The sequence below is a fragment of the Myotis yumanensis genome, unplaced genomic scaffold, assembly GCF_028538775.1.
Source record: "Myotis yumanensis isolate MYYU_CA2020_CCGP unplaced genomic scaffold, mMyoYum1.0.hap1 SCAF_5, whole genome shotgun sequence".
NCBI classification, from domain to species: Eukaryota; Metazoa; Chordata; class Mammalia; order Chiroptera; family Vespertilionidae; genus Myotis; species Myotis yumanensis.
This window is the reverse complement of record NW_027223756.1, coordinates 99,507,456-99,531,331: the sequence shown is the minus strand read 5'-3', so window position 1 is coordinate 99,531,331 and position 23,876 is coordinate 99,507,456. Positions and strand designations below refer to the sequence as shown.

The 23,876-nt window shown below is 45.0% G+C and overlaps 1 protein-coding gene across 1 annotated transcript in view; it reads left to right on the top strand.

The window, feature by feature from the left end:
* The window catches only part of ADAMTS2 (ADAM metallopeptidase with thrombospondin type 1 motif 2), a 285,590-nt gene that overhangs the window by 66,260 nt on the left and 195,454 nt on the right, over positions 1-23,876 (top strand). The window contains exon 3 of the mRNA XM_070417030.1: positions 16,465-16,624. Within this exon, the coding sequence (XP_070273131.1) occupies positions 16,465-16,624 (160 nt within the window). The remainder of the gene's footprint in view (positions 1-16,464; positions 16,625-23,876) is intronic.

Genomic DNA, 23,876 nt, shown 5'->3' with positions numbered 1-23,876 from the left:
TTGGCCCTTTAAGGGGGTGCCTTTGTCCCCAGTGGACTCCATCTCTCCATGGTGGACACAAACCCTACTGCTTTTCACAACTGGTTGTTATATGGGCACCCCTTCCTGGCTCTGGTGCTCTGGGCTGGGGAGCCTGGCTTGGGGTTTGGGCACCACACTTCTCAGGGGAAACTCCCACAGCTGAGATATCTTTCCAGAACTCAGCCGCCACTTGTGGGAGCAGAGCCAGCCCTTTGCATCCCCTCTCTTTTTTCAATCTTGATGTGGCTTCTTCTGTAAATCCTTGGTTATAAGACTCCTCTTCAATTAGTCTGCAGTTGTTTATTCAGGATGATTGTTCTTTAATTTGGTTGTAATTCCAAGTGAGGGTAGCTTTCTCCTACTCTGCCTCCATCTTGAAACCTTCTGTTAACTGTTTATTACAGATGTTTCTAGATAAGCTGCATTTCATGTTACTAATAATGATACTGATAATAACGACCTAGTTTATTAGACATGATTCCAGGTGCTTGAAAATGTTTAAACCTCACGATAACTATGCATATGCTGTTCTCATCCTCATTTAACACAGGAACAGAGAGTCCACACAGCTGGTGCTCAGAGTGACAACAGAAGCAGGGTAACCTGGGGGCCATGCCACTAATGGCTAGGCTCTGTTAACATTTGGCACAGAGACATACATCACTTTACATCAGGGCATCATACTGGGGCTGGGCCTACCTTCCTTAGTCAGTAATGTTGTGGACATGTTTTTTCCTTAAGTAATGGAAAGTCTGGTCTATAAAATTCTTCTGGCCTTGCATAAATTTCAACATTTGTTTCCAAGTCATAGAGATATTTGAAAACAATCTGACCACTTGTTTTTTGTTATATTTATTTGTTGTTACTTCTGTCATCTTATTTATGTTTGTTTTTATCCTTTTTTGCTGTTTTTCTAGTCTTCCATATTTACTATATGGTCTATCCAACTTCAGTTATTTGGAAAGTATATATTACTTTTATTAGTTCTGGCTTTTATAAATTCAAATAGTATTCTTAAACTTATATCTATTAACTTTAGCAGCTTATCAAAAACTGCTGTCCTTCTATGGAAGATTAAGAAATGAATACAATTAAACTACTTATTTTGTTCTTCCTCTATCCTCTAATTTTTATTAACAATTTTGCCCCAATTTATTAGAGTTGAGTTATGAATTATTTTTACATTGCATAGCTTTCCTTCCAGAATATATGGCAAATGGCTTTGTTAGTAATTATAATGATCACAATGGAATGGATACAGAGGTCAATTCTGGTACTTTCAATTTTTGATTTCCCCACTTGTGGGGATTTGGTTTCAAAATCAGGTCTGGGCTAATAAATGGCAGGTGAGGAATGATGGAGAGAGACATGAAGCAGAACTGAGGCAGGTGCTGTTAAAAGGATTCCCTTTAGCAGCAGAGCTGGATACCGTGCCTCTCTGCTTCTCCACTCTTCAAGGCTCTGACTTGCTCAAGGTCACACACCTGGTTATGCAGTCTGGGCTCTCATTCTAATCTCTTGTTCCCTGAGGGTTGGCATAAAAGGTAACTTAATATGGCACCAAACATTGGATCCTAAAAAAATCTCAGCTGGCTTATTGGCAAAAATCGACAAGCTGATTTTAAAATTTATATGGAAATACAAGAGACCCATAATAGACAAAGCAATATTGAAAAAAGAAGAACCAAATTAGAGAACTCACACCTTCTGATTTCAAGGCTTAATCCAAAGGTACAGAAATAGTATTGTGTGTACTGACAGAAGGACAGACAGATAGATCAACGAAACAGAACTCAGGATCCAGAAATAAGTCCTTACACTGATTTTTTACAAGAATGCTAAAACAATTCAATAGAGGAAAGAACAGTCTTTTCAACAAATGGTGCTGGACAACTGGATATCCACATGTAAAAGAATGATGTTGGACCCTTTCCTCACACCAGATAAAATATTAACTCAATGTGGATGATATATCTGAATATAAGTACTAAAACTATAACACTATTTAAAAAATATAGGGGTTACTTTGGGTTAGGCAAAGCCTTAGATATGACACCAAAAGTACAAATGGCAAAAACAAAAATAGAAAGTTTTTTATAACATCAAAGAACACCATCAAGAAAGTGAAAAAGCAGCCTACAGAATGAGAGAAATTGTTTGCAATTCAAATATCTAATATGACTTATATCTAGAATACATAAAGAACTCTTACAACTCAGTAAAAATGAAAATAATGTAATTAAAAGTGAGCAAAGAGTTTGAATAGTCATTTTCCAAAGAGGAGAAATGATAAATGAGCATGTGAAAAGATGCTCAACATCCTTAGTCATCAGAGAAATTAAAACAAAACCATAATGCAATACCACTCAACATACATGAAGATGGCTAGAAGAAAAAAGGTAAGCATTGGTGAGGATGTGGAGAAACTCTCCACACAGAAATTGCAACTCTCACACACAATATTGGTGGGAACATAAAATGATGCAGCTGCTCTGGGAAACAGTCTGGCATTGAGTTACCATAGGAACCAGCAATTTTACTCCTAGGGAGGTACCCGATGGAAATGAAGACATATATGTCCACACAAAAAAAAATTGTGCATGAATCTTCAAAGCAGCATTATTCATAAGATATTATTCATAAATGTCTATTAAGCAGTGAATGGATAAATAAAAAGTGGTATATCTGTTCAATGAAATATTATCTAACAACAAAAAAGGAATTTGAGTACTGACATATTCTACAACATAAGCATCTTGAAAACACTTTACTAGGTTAATGAAATCAGTCATAAAAGATTACATACTGTATGATTCTATCTATGAAATGTCCAGAATAAGCAAATCTATGGAAACAGAAAGATGATTGGTGGTTTCCAAGGGCTGGTATGTATGTAGGCGGTTGGGAGGAAATGGGGAGGACTGCTAATGTCTTTGGGTTTCATTTTGGGGTGATGATGTTTTAAGGTTGATTTTGGTAATGAGTGAACTGTACACTGTGACACTGTGAGTGGGTGAATTGTATGATATGTGAATTATAGCTCAGATAAGCTATTAGCCATTAAAAAAAAAACACATGAATCTCATAGTGAGAAAACTATTTTCCTTTTGATTCTATTTTAAACTTTCTGACTAAGTCAAGGAGTCTCAATTTGATGCTAATAGATCTTTAATACCTGTATAATTTTTTTTAACAGAGAGGTTAGGAATCAGGTGCAGCATCTTAGCAGACAGGAGTATCCAACTAGAATTTACCAAAACTACATAAGGCAAAATTGTGATGGTGGTGAAGAAGTGCTGGAGTTGGTTACCCCATGCTGGATCTCCTGGGGGCTGGTGTCAGGAGTTATAGGGGTTGGGCAGGGCTATATTCCTAAGCCTTCTACTGTCTGCTGAAAAATCTGAGCTATTAGCTTAACTTCTTTGTGCCTTAAAGTCTGGAAATGGAGAATTCTTCCATGTAGAATTTTGAGGGAATTTGAATTTGAAGCCCCATACATCACACCTAGCTAAAAATGGGGACTCAAACCTGGGGCTTCCTCAGGTGCCACAGGTCTCTTAGGAATGAAGTCCAGATGCTATAGGATGATGTGCAAAGGGAACTGGATGCAGACAGTGGGATGCTGTGGCCCCAAGGAGACCTTGGCCTTTATTTTGCAGGCAGAGACGATGGTCTAGGAGAGGAGCAGGTTTCTTGCTTGTAGTTTGCTCTCAGGCCCCTCCCTGTAAAACTTCCAGGGTTGATCCTATTGGAATTACAGAAGGATAACTGGTACCTAATTCATAGGTTACCTGCCTAACTCCTCACTTCTCAGGTGAGGGAACTGGGGGCTGCAAAGGGAACAGGACTGGCCCAAGACCAGAACTTGAAACCAGGCCTTTTGGCTCTGCATCAAAGCTTGTTCCCTCTGAGGTCTCTTTATCCACCCTGCTCATCAAAGTGTGGTCCAGCTTTCTTTAGCACATGGCTGGGCATGGGGCTCAGCACTGGGGGCACATGTCCATTGGGGCATCATGGTCTCAAGCCTCAGAAATTAACTCTGGACAGCTTAGGGCAAAAAGGGGACTTTTTGAAGCAAAGGACCTGGAGGGCCTGAAACCAGGCCCAAGTAGGGGCAGGGCCTGCAAGGTGAACTCATGGGGGCTCTATGGTGCTCAGAGACAACCCTGTCTATGGTCCCTCAGTTCTGGCCACAGCCTCCCCTCTGATCTGGGAGGACAAGCTTTGCATACCAGTGGGAGAGGCATCTCCCCAAGAAAAAGGACAGGTGTGGATGGCACATGAAGACAACCTGCGTCCACCTGAATGAGGCAGAGATTAAGGGAGACAGGGACTCTGCCATAAGGTGTCCACAGAGAGACCCCTCCAAAAGAGAGTATTCTGGAAATCATGGAGCAGAAGCAGATGGAGATGCAGGGGAGAGAACAAATGCTTCCTAACCCACAGGATTGTTCTCATTTGCTGGTGGCCAGTTTCCCCACTGAAGGTTGCTGTTCCTTTTGGAAAAGTGGAAAAAGCAACATGCAAAACATCCTCTGTGATTGATGCTGAGCTGTGAAGGAGCCCTGCTGGTTAGGACAAATTGGCTTCAATCTGAAGAGACTTTAGTTCTTACACCTGTGACTTAAGCGATTGGGTCAGGCCCCTCCCTGTAAAACTTCCAGGGCTGTTGGGAGATTCTCTTAAGTGGCAGACCTGGTTTTGGCAATGCACCCACTAAACCAGCGATCGCCAACCTTTCGAACATCACGGACCACCAGTGGTCCGCGGACCACCGGTTGGCAACCACTGTACTAGACCATCATTAGACCAGGCCAGGGCAGGCTGATGCCTTTGCCCTGTAGCCCAACGGAATCTTACAAATCCTTTTCCAAAAGGAAGAAGGGATGGCTTTCTCTTCTGATCCCAGTCACTTCAGGAGCCACAGGTTTTGGTGCAGACATGGCCAAGTCCAATAACCACACCACACACAACTAGTCCCAAAAATGGCACAAAGATGGCATCAAGAAACCCAGATCACAAAGATACAAATCTCTTAAGGGGGTGGACCCAAAGTTCCTGAGAAACATACGCTTTCCCAAGAAACACAATAAGAAAGGTCTAAAAAAGGTGCTGGCCAACAATGCCAAGGCCATGAGAGCATGTGCTGAGGCTATCAAGGCCCACACAAAGCCCAAGGAGGTCAAGCCCAATATCCCAAGGGGTGGCAGCCACAAGCTTGACCAACTTCCCTACATCACTCACTCCAAGCTTGGGAAATGTGCTGATGCCCACATCACCAAGGATGTCAGGCTCTGTGGGACCAAGTCCAAGACCCAGGCTGCACTACACCTCCGGGGCTCAGGCTACACCTCAGGCTCAGGCTCCCAAAGTTGCCCAGGCCCTCATGAAGGCTCTAGAGTAGAGGCCTTTGTCTGCTGATATGAGGACGGAAGGACTGGTGTGACCCTGGGCTGCTGTCTGCATGTGGCTGGTGTCCTCCTGTGCTATTTGTACAAATAAACCTGAGGCAGGATATGTAAAATAAAATAAAAAAAGAAGGGATGAAAGGATACATTGCTCTCAAAGCTAAATAGCTCAAGGAACTGTAATTTTACCAGATGCCAGCATGTTTGGGGATTCCTGTGGCAAGTGCACGTTTGTGTTTCAGAGCAAGGTCAAGTTTGGAGACGTGAGCTAATGCAGATGCATGCTACTGTCCTCTGTCAAAGTCTGGATCCTTCTGTTTTTGGATCAGCTTCCTGTTTTCTTTTTATTCTGATTGTTACCACTGCTACCTTGACAGGCACCTCACAGTCTTAGTGCCAGAGGTTGCAAAAATGACAACACTGAGTGACAGATCTGGTGCGGGCTGCCACGTGCTGTAGCCTGTGGCTTCCATGGAAGAAGCCAGTGAGCTCAGCAAACTGGGCACCTACAGATGGGGGCAGAATGCTCACTTGCTTTCCTGTGACACCCCAACTCTGAGAGTGTCAATGTTTTGAACACTTTAAAATTCAAAGTAACAGAATAGCTGTTAAGCCTTTGGATTTTTAAACAAATTTTTAACTTTTTATTTCCACTTCTAGTGACTATTTCATCCTAAACCAAACAGCAAAAGGATAGGGCACAACAGAAGAGAGGTAGATAGGTATCTTATAATTTACCAAGATCTGAAACTGGTGATTTGATCTGATGACCAGAGAACTACCAGGTTCTGAGCCCCTGCAGTGGCTACTGAAGATCAGGGACAACCTCTCTATCCTCCCTGAGCCTCCCTTCTTGTGGGGTTGGGCAGACAGTCACAGAGTCCCCCTCCACGGGGAACCAGGCTGTTCAGCACTCTTGATTGAATCCCTTTAGAACAGTGTACTTCAGGGATTTCTTTAATATTTATAGAGTTGGGAGAGGAAACTGGTTCTTATTAATAAAAATTATATGCACAAACAGATACACATGCTGCTGGTAGCAGGAAAATAAGATTCCTAGAAAAAAAGTCAGCAAAACATAGCCCACAATCTATGCCTTGTTTTCTTGTCAAAAAAAATTTTTTTTCAGATTTTTAGACAGATTATTCCTGGGATGCTTACTAAAATAATTGAAAATCAAAAAACAAAATGAACCCCGCTTTCCTTGTAGAGAGCTCCTCACCACGCACAGCTCTGGTCTTTTAAAAGCTCCTGAGTGAGGTCATCAAGCAGAGTAGAAGAGCCTGTTCCTCAGCAAGGATCAACAATTAGGCAGCTACCCATGAACAAAAACAGCTCTGGAGAGCTCAGGAGTCCAGCAATGCAGTGGAACAAAATACCTGAGAATAATCTCACAAACAGGAAGGAAGAACAACTCCATTTTGCCAGCATCATCCCAGCCCCCAGAATGATACTGCTCAACATCAAGAGGGAGCTCCCTGTCCAGAAAGAGTTCTCACTGAGAAAGGAAGAAAGTGGGGTGAGTTACCAGCTTTCCCAGACTTTTGGGGCACCACACAAAGGACCTACTTCAGTTTCACTCCACTCAGGAATAGGCAAAGCTGAGATGTATAGAGATGGTTGGGAACAAGGAACGAGGGGATGGGCCACCAGTATCAGACACATAGAGAGTATGACTGTGGTTTCCCATGATCTGCTCTTACAGAGGACCCTAGCAGCTTTTACTGCTAAAAACCCCAATGACCATCACAGCCACCACAATCCTAAAGATTTCATTGCTGAGGTTTTCTTCTCATAGATTTTCATATTCATAGATACCAGATGCCTGAATTCCTCTTCCTCCATTCCTTGTCCTCACTTCCTGACCTCTGTGACTATGTGAGTACATAATACTAGCTTAGACCCCTGTAGCTGAACCCTACCACTGTGCAAGTGCTCAGAGCTCGCTTCTCCAGCTGTGCACAGGTGCCACCAACCTGACTCCTGTCATCAGCCTCCACTGCCATGTGCATACCTGTTGTGAGACCTTGCCCCCCTGGGAGTACACACTGACAGCCACAGCCCTGTGACCACTTGTGTACCCACAGTTGGTCCAAGTTCTGACTGCTGACCCCGTTCCTCCTCACTACATCAATATTAGCAACCAGTCCCTGCCACTACACAGGCATCTGCAGCAAGTGTATTACACCACTAGGTCTGGCCACCACTACTGCTTGCCTTGGTACCTAGCCACTGGATCTGGAGATATTGCTAAAGGCCCAAACAGCCCTTGTAGCCACTGTGGAACTCCTATAGCAACCTACAAGAACCATGGAGTTATTAATATCATAGACCCTACCAGCCTGAACCAATGAACCATCATTTTTCTCCTCAACCCAGACCCAGAGCTGCCACACACCCCACACTTGGTACCCTACACCACTAGATCCAGGTCACAGCATTCACTCCACTGGCAGGTGAGGGTCTTTCCTTGCTGAAGTTAGGAAATGTGCAGACATCTACTCAAGGCTACCAGGATCATGAAGAATCAGGGGAACATGACACCACTAAAGGAACACAGTAAACTTTCAGAACAACTCCAAAGAAATGGAAATACATTAATTGCCTGACAAAGAATTCAAAATAATTATTCCAAAGATGCCGAGAGAGCTAGAATTTAACAAAATCAGGAAAAGTATAAAATGTTTAACAGAGATAGAAAATAAAAAAGAACCAAACAAAATTTGGAGCTAAAGAATACAATGACTGAACTAAAGACTTCAATAGAGATCTTCAACAGCAAACTGGACCAAGCAGAATAAATCAATGAACTCAAAGACATAATTTGAAATTATGCAGTTAGAGGAATAAAAAGAATAAAAAAGAGTGAAGAAAGCCCATGGAACTTATAAAACAGCATTAAGAGAAATAATCTATGCATTATTTTTGGAATCCCAGGAGAAGAAAGGGAGAAAAAAGCAGAGAGCATATTTAAAGAAATAATGGCTGAGAATTTCTCAAACCTGGGAGAGATTTGAACATCCAAGTTTATGAAGCCAATAGATTATCCCCAGATATTAATCCAATGATTTTCTCCAAGACACATAATAAAACTATCTAAAATTAAAACAAAGAGATAATTTAAAAATCAGTAAGAAAAAAACATTTTTCATATATGAGGGAACCCCATAAGAATATCTGTCTAGGAACTCTTACAATTTGCAACGGCATGGATGGAGCTGGAGAGCATTATGCTAAGTGAAATAAGCCAGTCAATGAAGGAAAAATACCACATGATCTCACTCATTCATGGATAATAGAGACCATTATAAACTTTTGAACCATAATAGTTACAGAGGCAGAGCTGCCTCACACAGATTGTCAAACTGCAGTGGGAAGGCTGGGGAGGGTTGGGGGGCAGGAGAGAGGCGGGTAGGAGATCAACTGAAGGACTTGTATGCATGCATATGAGCATAACCAATGAACATAAGACACTGGGGTGTAGGGGAAGCCGGGGTATTGTCAAGGGTGGGGGAAAAAAAAGGACACATATGTAATACCCTTTGTAATGCTTTAAGCAATAAAAAAAAATCAATAAAATATATATATATATATATATATATATATATATATAAAGAATATCTGTCTTTTTCTCAGCAGAAACCTTGTAAGCTAGGAGAGTGAAATGATTTATTTAAAGTCTGAAGAAAAAAACTACTAACCAAGAATAGTTTACCTGGAAAAATTTTCCTTCAGAAATGAGAATGATATAAGGAATTTTCCAAACAAACAAAAGCTGAGAGTTCATCACCATTAGAACTGCCTTACAAGAATTGATAAAATGGGTTCTTCATGCTGAGACATAAAAATGCTAATCAGTAACATGAAAATGTGAAATATACAAAACACTGTAAAGGTAAGTACATGGTCAAATTCAGAATATTTGAATATTGTAACATAGTGTGTTAACCACTTAACTCTAGTATACAAGTTAAAGACAAAAGTATAAAAATAGCTATTGCTACAATAATATGTTAATGGCTACACAAAATAAAAAGATGTGATTGTGCCCGGCCAGTGTGGCTCAGTGGTTGAGCATCAACCCAGGAACCAAGAGGTCACTGTTCGATTCCTGGTCAGGACACATGCTCAGGTTGTGGGCTCGATCCCCAGTGGGGGATGTGCAAGAGGCAGCTGATCGATGATGTTTTTTTCTCATCGATGTTTCTCTCTATCCCTCTCTCTTCCTCTCTCTCTAAAAATCAATAAAAACATATTTTTAAAAAATATATAATTGTGACATCAAAACATAAAATATGTGAGAATAAAAGGATAAAGTTTTTGTATGAGATCATAGTTAAGTTGTTATCAACTAAAAACAGATTGTTGTATCTATAATATAGTTCAAGTTAGCCTCAAGGTACCACCAAAAAAATTCTATAGTATATAGATATATACAAGATAAAGAGAAGGGAATCATATTATGCCACTGTAGAAAATCATCAAGAGAAAAATAAAGGAGCAAAGGAACTATCAAATAGTCATAAAACAACACAATGGCATAAGTAAGTCCTTACCAATGCAATTGCTTTAAATGTAAATGGGTTAAAATTTTCAGTCAAAGGTATAGAATGACTGAATGAATAAAAACACAAGCTCTAAGTATATGCTGCATATAAGACATTCACTTCAGCTTTAAGGATACACATGGACTCAAAGTAAAGGGATGGAAAAAGTTTTCCACCCTAAATGGGAACCAAAAGAGAATAGGGGTAGCTAAACTTATGTCAAACAAAATTAACTTTAAGTCAAAATCTGTAGCAAGATGCCATAAAGTCATTATGCAATCATAAAGAGGTCAATTAATAAAGAGAATAGTAACAATTGTAAATATATATGCACCCAACATCAGAGCACCTAAATACATTAATCAAATACTAACAGATCTGAAGAGAGAAACAAATAAGAATACAATAACAGTGGGAGACTTCAGTGCTACACTTTTAACAGTAGATAGATCATTCAGACAGATAATCAATAAGGAAACATTGGATTTGAACTGAGCTTTACTCCAAATTACCCTAAAAGAGTATTCCATCTAATAGCAGCAGAATACACATTCTCCTCAAGTGTATATGGTAAGTAAAAAAAAAAAAGTAGTAGCAAATGTAAAAGAATAAAATCACACCAGTTATCTTTTTTTTACTACAATGGTATGAAATTAGAAATCAATTTCAGGAGGAAAACCAAAAATTTACAAATATGTGGAAATTAACTCACCCCTAAACAACCTATGGTTCAAAGAAGAAATCAAAAGGGAAATAAAAAAAAAATCCTAAAACAAACTAAAATTGAAACAGTACACCAAAACTTATGTGATACTGCAAAAGCAATTCTAACAGGGAAACTTATAGTTATAAATGTCTACAATTAAAAAGAGATATTTCAAATAAACAATCTACCATTACACCTCAAGAAGCTAGAAAAAAGAATAGATTATGCGCAAAATTAGAAGATGGAGGGAGATAACAAAAATCAGAGCAGAAATAAATGAAATAGAAACCAGAAAGAGAAAAGATCAATGATATTAACAGCTGGGTATTTTTTAAAGGTAAACAAAATTGAAAAATCATTTAGTAGACTTACCAAGAAGAGAGAGGACTCAAATAAAATTATAAATCAAAGAGGAGAATACTACACTTGATATCACAGAAATACAAAGGATCATAAGAAACTACTATAACAATTATACACTAACAAATTGGACAACCTAGAAGAAATGGATAAATTCTTGAATCATGCAACCTACCAAGACTAAATCTTGAAGAAATAGAAAATCCGAATAGACCAATAACAAGTAAGGGAATTAAATCAGTAATCAGTCTCCTAACAAAGAAAAGCCCAAGAGCAGATGGCTTTACTAGTGAATTTTACGAAACATTTAAAGAAGAATTAACTCCTATCCTCCTCAAACTCTTCCAAATAATTGAAGAGGAGGGAACCCTTCCAAACTCATTCTACAAGGCCAGCATTACCTTGATACCAAAGCCAGATAAGGATACATGAAATGAACACTAAGGCCCACATCCTTGATGGATATAGAAGCAAATATTCCAATAAAAATGATCAAATTTAATCCAACAGTACAGTGGGGCCTTGATTTACGAGTTTAATTCATTCCGTGACAGAGCTCATAACTCAAATTACTCATATGTCAAATCAAAAAGTGAACGAGTGAGACACGTGATGCTGGGCTGATGTGGTGTTCACTGTGACGTTCGCTGCGCCAACTAGCGGTGGGGTATCTGAAGCTGGCTGGTAACCCGAATTTTAGCTCGCAACTCAAAGCAAAAATTCGGCCGAGAGACGGCTCATATCTTGAAAAACTCATTAGTTGGGACACTCGTAAGTCAAGGCCCCACTGTACATAAAAGAGATCATACACTATGATCAAGAGGGATTTACCCTTTGGATCCAAGGATGTGTCAACACACACAAATTAATAAATGTGATACATTTCATTAATAGAATGAAATATAAAAATCATGTGATAATCTCAATAGATGCAGAAAAGTATTTGATAAAATTCAACCTCCTTTCATAATAATAACTCTTAACAAATTGGATATAGAAAGAACATACCTCATCATAATAAAGTCCATACATGATATCCCACAGCTAACATCATACTTAATGGTGAAAGGTTGAAAACTTTCCCCCTAAGATCAGGAACAAGCCAAGTGTTCCCACCCTCACCACTCTTATTCAACACTAGAGGCCCCATGCATGAATTTGTGCACAGGTGGGGTCTGGCTGGCCTGCCCCTATCAATCAGGGCTGATCTGACCTGGCCGCCTGGGGGGGAGGGGCCACAGGCAGTTGGCCAGCCGGCCCCACTCCCTGGTCAAACTCCCGGTTGAGGGGACAATTTGCATATTAGCCTTTTATTGTATAGGATAGTATTGGAAGTCCTAGCCAGAACAATCAGGCAAGAAAAAGAAATGAAAGGCATCAGAATTGGAAAGGATGAAGTAAAATTGTCTCTGATTCCTGATGACAGATCTGGTATATAAAAAGTCCAAAAGAATCCAAAATCAACATACAGAAATCAGTTACATTTCTATAAACTATCTGAAAAAGAAATAATGAAAACAAACTCATTTATAATTGCATCTAAAATACTAAAATACTTAGCAATTAATTTATCCAAGGAATTGAAATATTTCAATTATAAGATATTGGTGAAAGAAATTAAAGAAAGCACAAATAAATAGAAAGATATACTTTGTTCATGGAATAGAAGAGATAATATTATTCAAATGTTCATACTACCCAAAGCCATCTATAGACTCAATGCAATCCAAAAGAATAAAAAACAATCCTAACATATTTAAGACCATTAATAGCCTAAGCAATCTTGAGAGAGAACAAATCTGGAGACATCACACATTTTAATTTTAATTATATTACAAAGCTATACTAATCAAAACAGTAAGGTACTGAAATAAAAACAGACATTTACTGAAAAAGACATCAATGTGTATTTTATAAGGGAGCCAAGAATACTTAAAGAGGAAAGGATAGTTTTTGGAAGGGACAGGAGTGGGGAGGAGGGGCATCAATGGGGAAATAAAAGGGACATCTTTAATTTTTTCAACAATAAAGATACGTTTTTAAAAATATTTGTTGTTGGATAAACTGAACATTCACATGCAGAAGAATGAAATTGGACCCCTATTCTATACCTCTCATGAAATTTAACTTGAAATGGATTAAGGTCTTAAAATAAGACCTGAAACCATAAAACCAATTGCGAAGACAACAAAAACAAAAATCAACAAATGGGACTATATTAAATTTAAAAGTTTCTGCACAGCAAAAGAAATAAAATTAAAAAGCAACCTATAGATTGGAAGAAATAGTTTCAAGACATATACTGGACAAGGAGTTAATATTCAAAATCTTTAAAGAACTCATTCAACTCAATAGCTGATAAAACAAATAATCAGATTTAGAATGGGCAAAGGATATGAATAGACATTTTTTCCAAAGGCATATAAATGGCTCAATGTCACTGATCATCAGGGAAATGCAAATCAAAACCACAATGAGATGTCAGTTCACACCTGTTAGAATGGCCATTATCATAGAGTTAACAATGTTGGCAAGGATGAGGAGATAAGGGAACGCTTGTGCACTGTTGGTGGAAATGTGAATTGGTTAAGTCACTATGGAAAATAGTATGGAGGTTCCTTAAAAAATTAAAAATAGAGCTACCATATGACCCAGCAGTCCTCCTCCTGGGTTTATAGCCAAAGAAAATGGAAGAGATCAAAGAGATACTTGCATTCTCATGTTTATTTTAGCATTTTTCACTATGGACATGGAAGCAACCTACATGTACATCTTTGGACAACTAATTGATAAAGAAATATGGTAAATATGTACAATGGAATATTATTCAGACTTTATAAAAAAGGAATTCCTATCATTTGTGACAAAATGGATGAAACTGAGGAACATTATGCTAAGTGAAATAAGCCAGACACAGAAAGACAAATACAGCATGACCTCACTTATCCTATATAATAAAAGCCTAATATGTTAAGTGTCTGGTTGACCGGTCAGCTGTTCAACTAATCAAAGCATAATATGCTAATGATATGCTAAGGCCACTCAACCACTCGCTATGATGTGCACTGACCACCAGGGGGCAGATGCTCTGACCAGTAAGTTAGCTTGCTGCTGGGGTCCGGCCAATTGGGACTGGGCAAGAAGGGCTGGACTTACCCTGGAGCCCTCCCACAGTCCCTCCCAGGCTGGCCAACCTCCCGCATCCCTCCCTGGCTCTGATCGTGCACTGGTGGGGTCCCTCAGCCTGTCCTACACCCTCTTGCAATCCAGGACCCCTCAGGGGATGTCAGAGAGCTGGTTTCAGCCCAATCCCGCAGGCCACAGGCCAGGCTGAGGCACCCCACTGGTGCACAAACTTGTGCACCAGACCTCTAATATATATATATATATATATATATATATATATATATATATATATATATAAATAAATAAAATACTAGAGGCCCAGTGCACAAAATTCGTGCACTGGGAGGGGGAGGGTGTCCCTCAGCCCAGCCTGCACCTTCTCCAATCTGGGACCCCTCAGGAGATGTCTGACTGCTGGTTTAGGATCCCTGTGGGATCGGGCCTAAATCGGCAGTCGGACATCCCTCTCACAATCTGGGACTGCTGGCTCCCAACCGCTCACCTGCCTGCCTGTCTGATTGCCCCTAACCACTTCTGCCTGCCAGCCTGATCACCCCCGAACCACTCCCCTGCCAGCCTGATTGATGCCTAACTGCTCCCCTGCTGGCCCGATCACCCCAATTGCCCTCTCCTGTCGGCCCGATCACCCCAACTTCCTTCCCCTGCCAGCCCAATCGCCCCCAACTGCCCTCCCCTGCTGGCCCAATCACCCCCAACTGCCCTCCCCTGCCAGCCTGGTTGCACCCAACTGCCCTCCCCTCCTCTCCTGGTTGCCCCTAACTGCTCTCCCCTGCAGGCTGGGTCCCCCCCAACTGCCCTCCCCTGCAGGCCTGGTCACCCCTAACTGCCCTCCCCTGCCAGCCTGGTCACCCCCAACTGCCCTCCCCCTCAATCATGGTTGCAGGAGGCAACCAATCTCTCTCTCTCTGCCTCCCTCCCTGCCTTTCTTCCACTTTCTAAAAAGCAATGGAAAAAATATCCTTGGGTGAAGTTTTTTTTAATGGTAATAATAAAGGGGATGGGAGGAAACTTTTAGATGTAATGGACATGCTTTTGATTGTGGTGTTGGTTTCACAAGTGTATACTGATTCCCAAATTCATGGAATTACATACATTAAACATGTGCAGCTTTTCACATGTTGATAATACCTCAATAAAGTAGTTTTTAAACAGCGAAATACATCCCTGAATGAGTCTTAAGTATGTGATCTAAAGGAAATATATCTGCAGGTTGACACAGTGGGGGCCCCAGTGTGAAACCACTGGTTTATAGATACTGGAGCAAAAAACCAAAGTGTGGGAGCTGGACGATGGGGCTGTGACCACGCATGGTCAAGGGAAGGGCAGGGCCATATGGAGGTGGTAGTTGGGGGGTCCTGGCCAGTTATTGAGGGGAGAATCAGAGTTTACCTGATAGCCAAGCTGAGGGTTAGGTCAATTCAGGGGCAGAGAGGCCTGGCTGTGCACTCCATGTAGGAAGGCCAGGCTGTCCCAGAGTCTGGTGTGACATGTGTGAGCTGGGGCCCGGGAAGGCAGGCAGAGAGCCTTGGATGTTGGAGTGCAGTGCAGCTTGAATTCTGATGGAGACCGGTCCAGAAAGAAGCACCAGGGTGGTCCTATAAAGAGGCAGCAGTTCAGTTGCTGTAAACTCTGGGCTGGTGACCAATGTGGATAAAGGATGCAGGGGTACAGGCTCCATCTATGGTACCCCCTGCCAGGCAATGTGAAGCCCACTGTGGTTTGAGCATGCATTTTCCAAGGAAAGCTGAAATTCCAATTTTGAAACATGAAATCTGATCATTTTGAGTATTGGGTTCACAACTTGAAAACACTGTTTGGGGTAAACTGAGCATTTATGTGGGCAGATTCAGCCCTGGCTGACAGTTTTTATCTTTGCCTTGGACTTGGGGCTCCTGAGGGTGGGGTGGCATTGGTCCATATTTGGTGTATCTTGGTGTCCCCCTGGGGGCCACACAAAGGCTCAGTGTACTTCAGTTCCTTCAGGCTATTTTTGACAGTTTGGCCTCACAAGCCCCGGGTTGGAAGATGGGGGTGGGAATGACATAGGCAGAGTCCCTTCCCCAGCCAGGGCTCAGCATAGTCCAGCGGCTCTGGCCTTAGTGACTAGAATTGAAGACTCTGGGCAGATGGTGCCCCTAAGGCCCGTCCATGACCTTTCAGCCCAGCACCTTGCTCTGCCAAGTGGGAGATTCTGCCCTCTGGGACCCTCCTCGCTGCTCCCCCACCTTGTCTGTTGTGCTCTGGGAATCTGAACCATCTCATCTTTGCCCTGCAGGCTGGCCTGATTCGTATGGAGGAGGAGGAGTTCTTTATCGAGCCCCTGGAGAAGGGGCTGGCAGCGAAGGAAGCTGAGCAGGGCCGTGTGCATGTGGTATATCGCCGGCCATCTAACTCCAGGCTCCCTTCTCTCGGGGTGCCACAGGCTCTGGACACAGGTAAGGCTGCTGCAGGTGGGCAGGCTGTGTGGTAAGCTCTGGATGTCCACCCTGTGGGACCCAAGGCACCCCTTCTGCAGGCCTGGTCCCAGGCTGAGGCTGAGCCCTGCCCTTGTGGACCACATAGCACAGTGTGGGTACAGGGGAAGGAGCCTCTGCTCTGGGTGTATGTGGGCCACAACCTGCAAGTCTGGGGCCTCCATAAAGGACAGTAAAAGCTGCCTCAGAGTCCTCCTTTCTCTGCCCAAGGGCTTGCATGTGTCAGGAAGCAAAGGAGGCCCAAGTCCTGAACCCATGTCTGTGACCCTGTGCCTCTGAAGATGCCTGCTGCCCCCAAACAGCCTCTGTCCCCCACCTGTTTGCTGCCCACTTTCCCTGCCAGGGTGACTGCTCCTCTTGGCTGGTTTCAGAGAAAGCCCCTGAGTGCTCTGCGAGGAGAAGGAAGTGCACCACGAAGGCCCGGGGCTTCTCCCAGCAGCCTCAACAGCCTGTGCAGATTTACATCGTTTTGTCTTTTTCAACTTAGAACCAAAGTGCCTTCTGGGCCCAGGAGTGTGGAAGGGGCTGTGGGGCAGGCATGATGACAGCCCCTCAGAGCCTTCTAGGAGGCCAGACTCACTGACCATCCCAAACCTTTCCAGCATTTTCATGATCTCAGGTCGTAGATTACAATGAGGCCAGGCCTCAGCCTGAGGTCCTAGATCCCTGGCTAGTGGCAGGTGGCAGCAGGCACAGAGGCCTGGGTCTTGGGTCAGGCACATCTGCATGTTTAAGTGAGCCCCAGAGGCCCCACTGGGCTAGCCCACCTGGGCTGTGATTTGCAGAGACTCTCTCCTCACCCAGAGCAGTCCTGGCTCATTTATCTTAGATCTGTGACATCCCAGCTTGACAGATAAATTGGGTGCAGCTTGGCAGGGCACCATTCTAATTTCAAGGAGCAATGTCACATATCTTTACAAAGGAATTGCTCCCTCAGGAAGCCTAGCACTGTCTGGAGCTGATCAATACTCTGGTGGTCCCTTGGTCCAGGTGATAAATTGCTGTCTGCCTGGGCTGTGAACAGCAGTGCCTCGCTGCCCCACTTCCCCCAGCCTCAGCCCCTCCTGCCTCTTTCCCACCCTTGAGCTTCTCTGCAGGGGGAGGAATGAAGAGTAACCCCATAGGATGTGGCTGTGAGTGATAATGGGGCAGAGGAAGTACCTCAGACCAGGGACCACCAAGACCCTGGCCGTGTTCCTTGATGGCCTGTTGCTCTCGGGCAAGTTTGGGCCTCTGTCTTCTCATCTGTCCAGTGGGGCTAGAAAAGCCTGTATCTCAAAGAGCTGAGGGCCTGAAACTTTGTGCTTTGGACCTGGGACTTCTGGGCTGGCCTCTACTGGTGGTGCCTGGAGTCTGGCTCATGCTGGGTGAGGGGCTGCCAGGTACCTTAGGTGAGTTTCCAATCCCACATTCCATGTGGTGCTTGTCCTAAACATGACAGCCCTCCACCATGGCCTGGCTGGCCTTGCATTATTAACTGTGCTTCTGTTGGTCTTTGGGCATCTTCTGTTAAATCTTCCCCTTTCCCTCTCCCCTATCCACCTACTTTGGTGAGAGCTTGGAATTCAGAACTTAAGAAATTTCAAACTCAGAATAAGCCCAGAAACCATTGGCTTCAAAGATACTGGGAAAGGCCAATTACACCACTTGGGGGCTGAGGCTATGCTGGAAGGGGGGAAGGGGAGCCTGTCCCAGGATGAGCTCTGGGCCTCAGCCCTGGGCTGTGGGTGTGTAGGTTCTAGGCCACAGGTCTAGGGCCAAGTCCCCTTTCCTTTATGTGCCTGCCCAGTGTCAGCATGACCCTGTGTGGGTGACTTCACTCACAGAAAGCATATTTCTCCCTGAATGTGCTTAATTGTTCACACTTGGCCTAGTGCTGAGGCCTATTCACTGGCTGGAGGGGTTCAGGTGCACATTATATTGGGCTGGGCTAAGGGCCCAAGGTGACATCAGATGGTTTGGACCCACTCACCATCAGCCTGGGCCCAGTTAGGGCCCACAGTACAGCTGGGACAAATGGGAAAGTAGTGTCTTTGGCTGGGTACATTTGCTCCTTGACCTTTCCTGCAAAAGAATATGGAGCCCAGGACCTCTGTGTACGTGCGCGGTAGGGGGATCCTTTTTCCTGGTGAATTCTGATGGGGACCCTGACATCAATGTAGCTCTGGCTAAAGCAGGCAGGAAGCTTCCAACCTCCCCCGTCCCCATTCCCCTTACCTACTCCTGGAAGCACATTTGAATGCTGCCCTCAGCCATTTATTTATGGGCAGTGGGTGTGATGGGTCCCTTGGCCTGCTGGTCTGGCTGGAGGTGGGGTGGGGTGGGTGTTTCCCATGGCTACTCCAGCATGCTGAGATACATTGCTCTATTTTCCCTGAGCAGCCAGCAGGCTTTCTGGAGTGTCTCAAGGTCTTACTAATAGTCTCCATCACCTGAGGTTAGTTGCAGGGTTTCAGATTGCCCACAGAAACAAGTGGAAAATGAAGGTTTTAACATGTCTTCAAGGACTCGGCCAACACCGAGTGTGCACTTAGCAGCTTAGTGCCACCAGTGTCATTTTGGAGTCCTGAAAGGGAGGGTATAGGGTGAACAGGGAAAGGGAAAGGACTCCTCCCTCCTCACTGGCCTTGCAGGTGTGGCAAAAGCTGTTCTGCTATATTCTGCTGAGTCCAGGAGCCTAGCCAGGGTAGGAGGGCAGAACTCGGAGGCCAGGGAGCTAGGGTGGTCTTTAGGGGAGAGGCCTCTCTCAGGCACCGAAAGTCCCATTCTCTGTCTCCCCCAGAACCAGCCAGGGCAGTATGTTGGGGATACGGGTACCATGTAATATTGGCATCTCTGGGGTGTGTGTGTGTGTGTATGTGTATGTGTTTGCACCTGCCCACATACTTGCACAGGGCCCCACTCCAAGTTCTGCACTCCTGCCTGAGCCCTGCCCCAGTTGCCATCTGTCAACCCATTGTCTGAGGTTTTTGAAGGGAAGCCATGGGCTGGTAGGTGGGAAGAGAAACCCTAGCCTTTTGATCCTCGCATATCACTCCCCTCCTAGTCTCAGACTACTTCAACATACCACCACCAACCGGGTGGTTCCAAACAACATCAGTTTATTCTCTCACAGTTCTGAAGGGCAGAAGTTTGAAATGAATATTACTGGGCTGAAATCAAGGTGTTGGCAGGGCCACACTCCTTCCAGAGGCCCTGTGGAAGAATACATTCCTCACCATTCCCAGCTCCTGGTGGCTGCTGGCATCCCTTGGCTTGTGGCCACATCACTCTGATCTCTGTCTCTGTGGCCACATTGCCTCCTCCTCTTTTCTGTGTGTGTGAGTCTCCCTGCTGTCAGAATGCATGTGATTGCATCCACCCAGATCATACATGGCAATATCCCCCATCACAAGATCCATAATCTAATTATATCTGCAAAGTCCTTTTTTGTCATATATGGTAACATTCATAGGTTCCAAGACTTAGGACTTTGTATCTTGGAGGGCCATCATTCAGCTTATACAGGGAGTGAATCAGTACTCCCCTGTAGGGTGGCTATGCAGTGAAGGGGTGCACATCTGTCAGGAGTGATGCTTGAGGCCTCGCTCACTTCTCGGGATAATGTTCAGGAACAGCCCAGGCAAGCCCCTTAACCTTCTGCCTCTGCTGGGCCCTCATCCAGGCTGTGAGGCTCTGAGAGGCTGGGCTGTGCTATGACTGGGTTGTGCTGTGGTAAGGCTGATCTCAAGGCCATGTGCACAGAGTAGACTGTTCCTCCAAATGCCTGGCTGTTAAGCGGGAGGGGGTTTGAACTCGGGGAGGGAAAGATCCCTGGGTTCTGTGCTGGGCATGTGGTCTCTCTGTCAGGCACACAGTGACTTTCCCGAAAGTCTTGCCATCCCAAGACAAGGGCTGCAAGTTCAGAAGCCTGCAGGGCCCAGCAGGCAGTGCCAATGAGGATGGCCCCAGGGGCCAAAAAAATAATTACACCACCCTTGGCCTGGTTTTTGTTTCCCTGCTTTTGACATAGATGTGGACACAGAATATGTCTCTGCTAAAAGAGGAACAGAAATGGGAATGCAGCAGCACATGGCCTCTGCCCGGCCTCGCCGAGGGTGCGGGGTAGAGCAGAGACCCTTACTTGGCTTCTGATGGTGACCTGGTGGGAGTGTGGGCTTGGGGCAGTGATCCTCTTACTGCCAAGAGAATCTAGACATTAAAATTTTATGTGAACTCTCCAGATTTTCAAATGTTGCTTCAAATTTATGAAAAGCACCATATGGGCCCAATAAAACACAGCCCCCCATTGGACACCTGTGCTTGTGAGATACCGCAGCAAAGTGTCCTCTGAACCTCTGGGGTTGCTCTTCTGAGCCTTGGAACAGAGGAGGGGCTGTCAGCTCCTGCTAGGCAGGTGGCTATGGGTCCCTAGAACTGACTCTGGGCCACTGTACCCTCCCACTCCATGTTACCCTGAGCCCTGGCTGAAGGAAGAGCAGTCAGACAGCTCAGTGCCCTTGACCTTGGCTGACTCCTCCTGGAAGCAGCCAGTGCCAAGCCTCTGCCCACTGCCATCAGGCTGTGGCATCCTCCCTGGTGGGCAGAGTTGGAATGTCACCTGCCCTGAGGAGTGCTTTCCCTGCCACTGCCAAGGAAAGCCTGTGAAAGAGAGAGAGAACAGCGTTAGCGCTAGAGTCTTCACCCAGCAGCCAGCAGTTCTTCCTCCCCTGCTCACCTGCTGCAGGTTTTCCAGGTTTCTGAGGTGCTGCCTTGGGAGTGAAGTTTGTGGTAGGTGAGCAAGGCCAGGAACCAGATGACTGGAGCTAATAATGCTGGTGGCTCCCAGGGGCTACCTCCTGGAATGTTAGAGCCGAGACAGGATGGCTTCCTGCAGGCAGTGGGCAGCCTCCAAGAGAAAGGGGCCTGGCAGCTAGTGCTGCATTATAGCCAGCTGCTCTGGTCCAGGCTGGAGGCAGGGAGGCCAGAGCAGTGGGTGGGAGAGAATGGAGCCCTGTAAGGACAGACAGATCATCAGGCTTCAGAGATGCAGTGATGTAATGGGTGACGGAGGGGGCCCTGCCAAGGCCTGGTAGGGGTGAGGGGTCAATCATGGAGTAGGTGGGGAGCAGGCCAGGTCAGGGAGGCTCCTGGCCCTGAAGTAGTTGATGTCAGTTTGTTGGCCCCTATAACAAGTTGCCACAAACTTAGTGGCTTTAAACAACTCAGGTTTGTTCTTTTAGAGTTCTGGAGGTTGGAAATCCAAAATGGATCTTAAGAGGCTAAATTTAAGGTATCAGTAGAGCTGGTTTCCCCTGGAGGCTCAAGGGAAGAATCCCTTCCTCACCTCTCTCAGCTTCTGGTGGCTGCCGGAGCTCCTTGGCTCATGGCCATGTCACTCTGACCTCTGCTTTGTGTTCACATGACTCACTTTCCTCCCCAGTCAAGCCTCCTTCTGGCCCCTTCTTACAAGGATCCTTATGATTACATTTTCCTTTCTGGGATAATCAGCATAATTTTCCATCTCAGCATTCTTTTTTAATATATTTTATTGATTTTTTACAGAGAGGAAGGGAGAGAGATAGAGAGTTAGAAACATTGATGAGAGAGAAACATCGATCAGCTGCCTCCTGCACATCTCCTACTGGGGATGTGCCCACAACTCAGGTACATGCCCTTGACCGGAATCGAACCTGGGACCCTTCAGTCCGCAGGCCGACGCTCTATCCACTGAGCAAAACCGGTTTTGGCCATCTCAGCATTCTTAACTTACAGCTGCAAAGTTGCTTTTGCCTTGTAAGATAACACAGGTCCTGGGGATGAGGCCATGGACGTTCTGGGGCCATGATTCAGCCTGCCCGTTATCTAATGGTTGAAGCCTGAGGACCTGGAGGAGGGGAGAGAGAAGCCCTTGGCTGCCTTTGCACACAGAGCCCCAGGCCTGGCCAGTGTCTCAGAGCAGGGACCTCTCTCTGTGTCCTTAGCCCAGGCATTTCTGAGCCTCTCAGTGAAGCTCTGGGGCCTGGCCTGGCCCACCCGGGTGGTGACTGGGGCTCTTGCACCAGATTTGGCCAGTGTCCTGCCCAGCCCAGCACAGCTGGCAGCTGCCAGCTCACTGAGTTTCAGCTAAAGGCCTGGGTGCCTCAGGGTTTGATTCCCTGGGTGCTCTCAGCTCCTCCTCCTCATTTTGCCTGGTGCCTGCAGCTTGGGACCAAAGGAATTCCATGGAGAAGCATTTGTGAAACCTGAGGCTGCTGGCTGGCTCCGGAGGCCTGTTTCAAACTGTGTGCACCCTTGGCAGGGGCCTCAGTGCTCCACCACTCTTTGGCTGGCCACCTAGACAGTGGTTGGAGATGCCAGTGTGGTGATGTGGGCTCATTTGGGAGGGTCCCCTGCCCATTCTCTGAGGCCCAGAGTTATCGGGTCAGACTTGGCGTGGCTCTCTCTTCTACAGACAATTAACTTAATGCTCTGTCTTTCCTTCCCTTGGACTTGTACTATGAATGTACCCCAAAGAGCTTTCTGTTGGCATGCAGTACCCACACATGTCTTCAGGTAACATGTGGTACTTTGGTGCTTCTGGTGTTTAATTAGCAAGAGCAGTGTGCCTGGTTGCCTTGTTGGCCATGGACTCCAAGTACTGCTCTTTGGGGGTCCCCAGCACAACAGACTGGGATGTTTCTGGGAGAGATGTGCAGCAAACAGGGGCTGCTTAACACATCTGTGGCATTTGTGCTTCACATGTGTCAGCTGGCCTGTCAGGGCAGGAGCAGCTGGCTTGCATCTCCATGGGGACTCCATGAACCCTGCCTCCACAGCCCAGGCATCCTCTGCATGCTGTGTCTACATGATGGATCAGAAGGATATATGTCCCACAGCCGGTCCCCACACAGAGGCCTCCTGAGGATGCAGAGGGTCCTGATGGCAGGTGAGAAGTGCAGGGTCCCAGCCTCAGAGGAATGGAGCTGCAGAGACAGCTCCAAGGACGTCTGAAGGAGACAAAAGGCTCTTCTTCAAAAGCAGAAACTGGATTTAGGCCTGAGGTTCAGACTGCCAATTTGCACTAGGTAGAGGCCCCATCTCCTCTCAGAATGTTCTGCAGGTCAGCAAACATTTCAGCTAGATCCAAGCCTGGAGCGTTTTCTATGAAAATTTCCAATTTTCCTTGACCCATTTTTCTTTGAAATTAATACCAAGCAGCGCTGTGCACTTGGCCCTGCAGGAATGCTCAGTT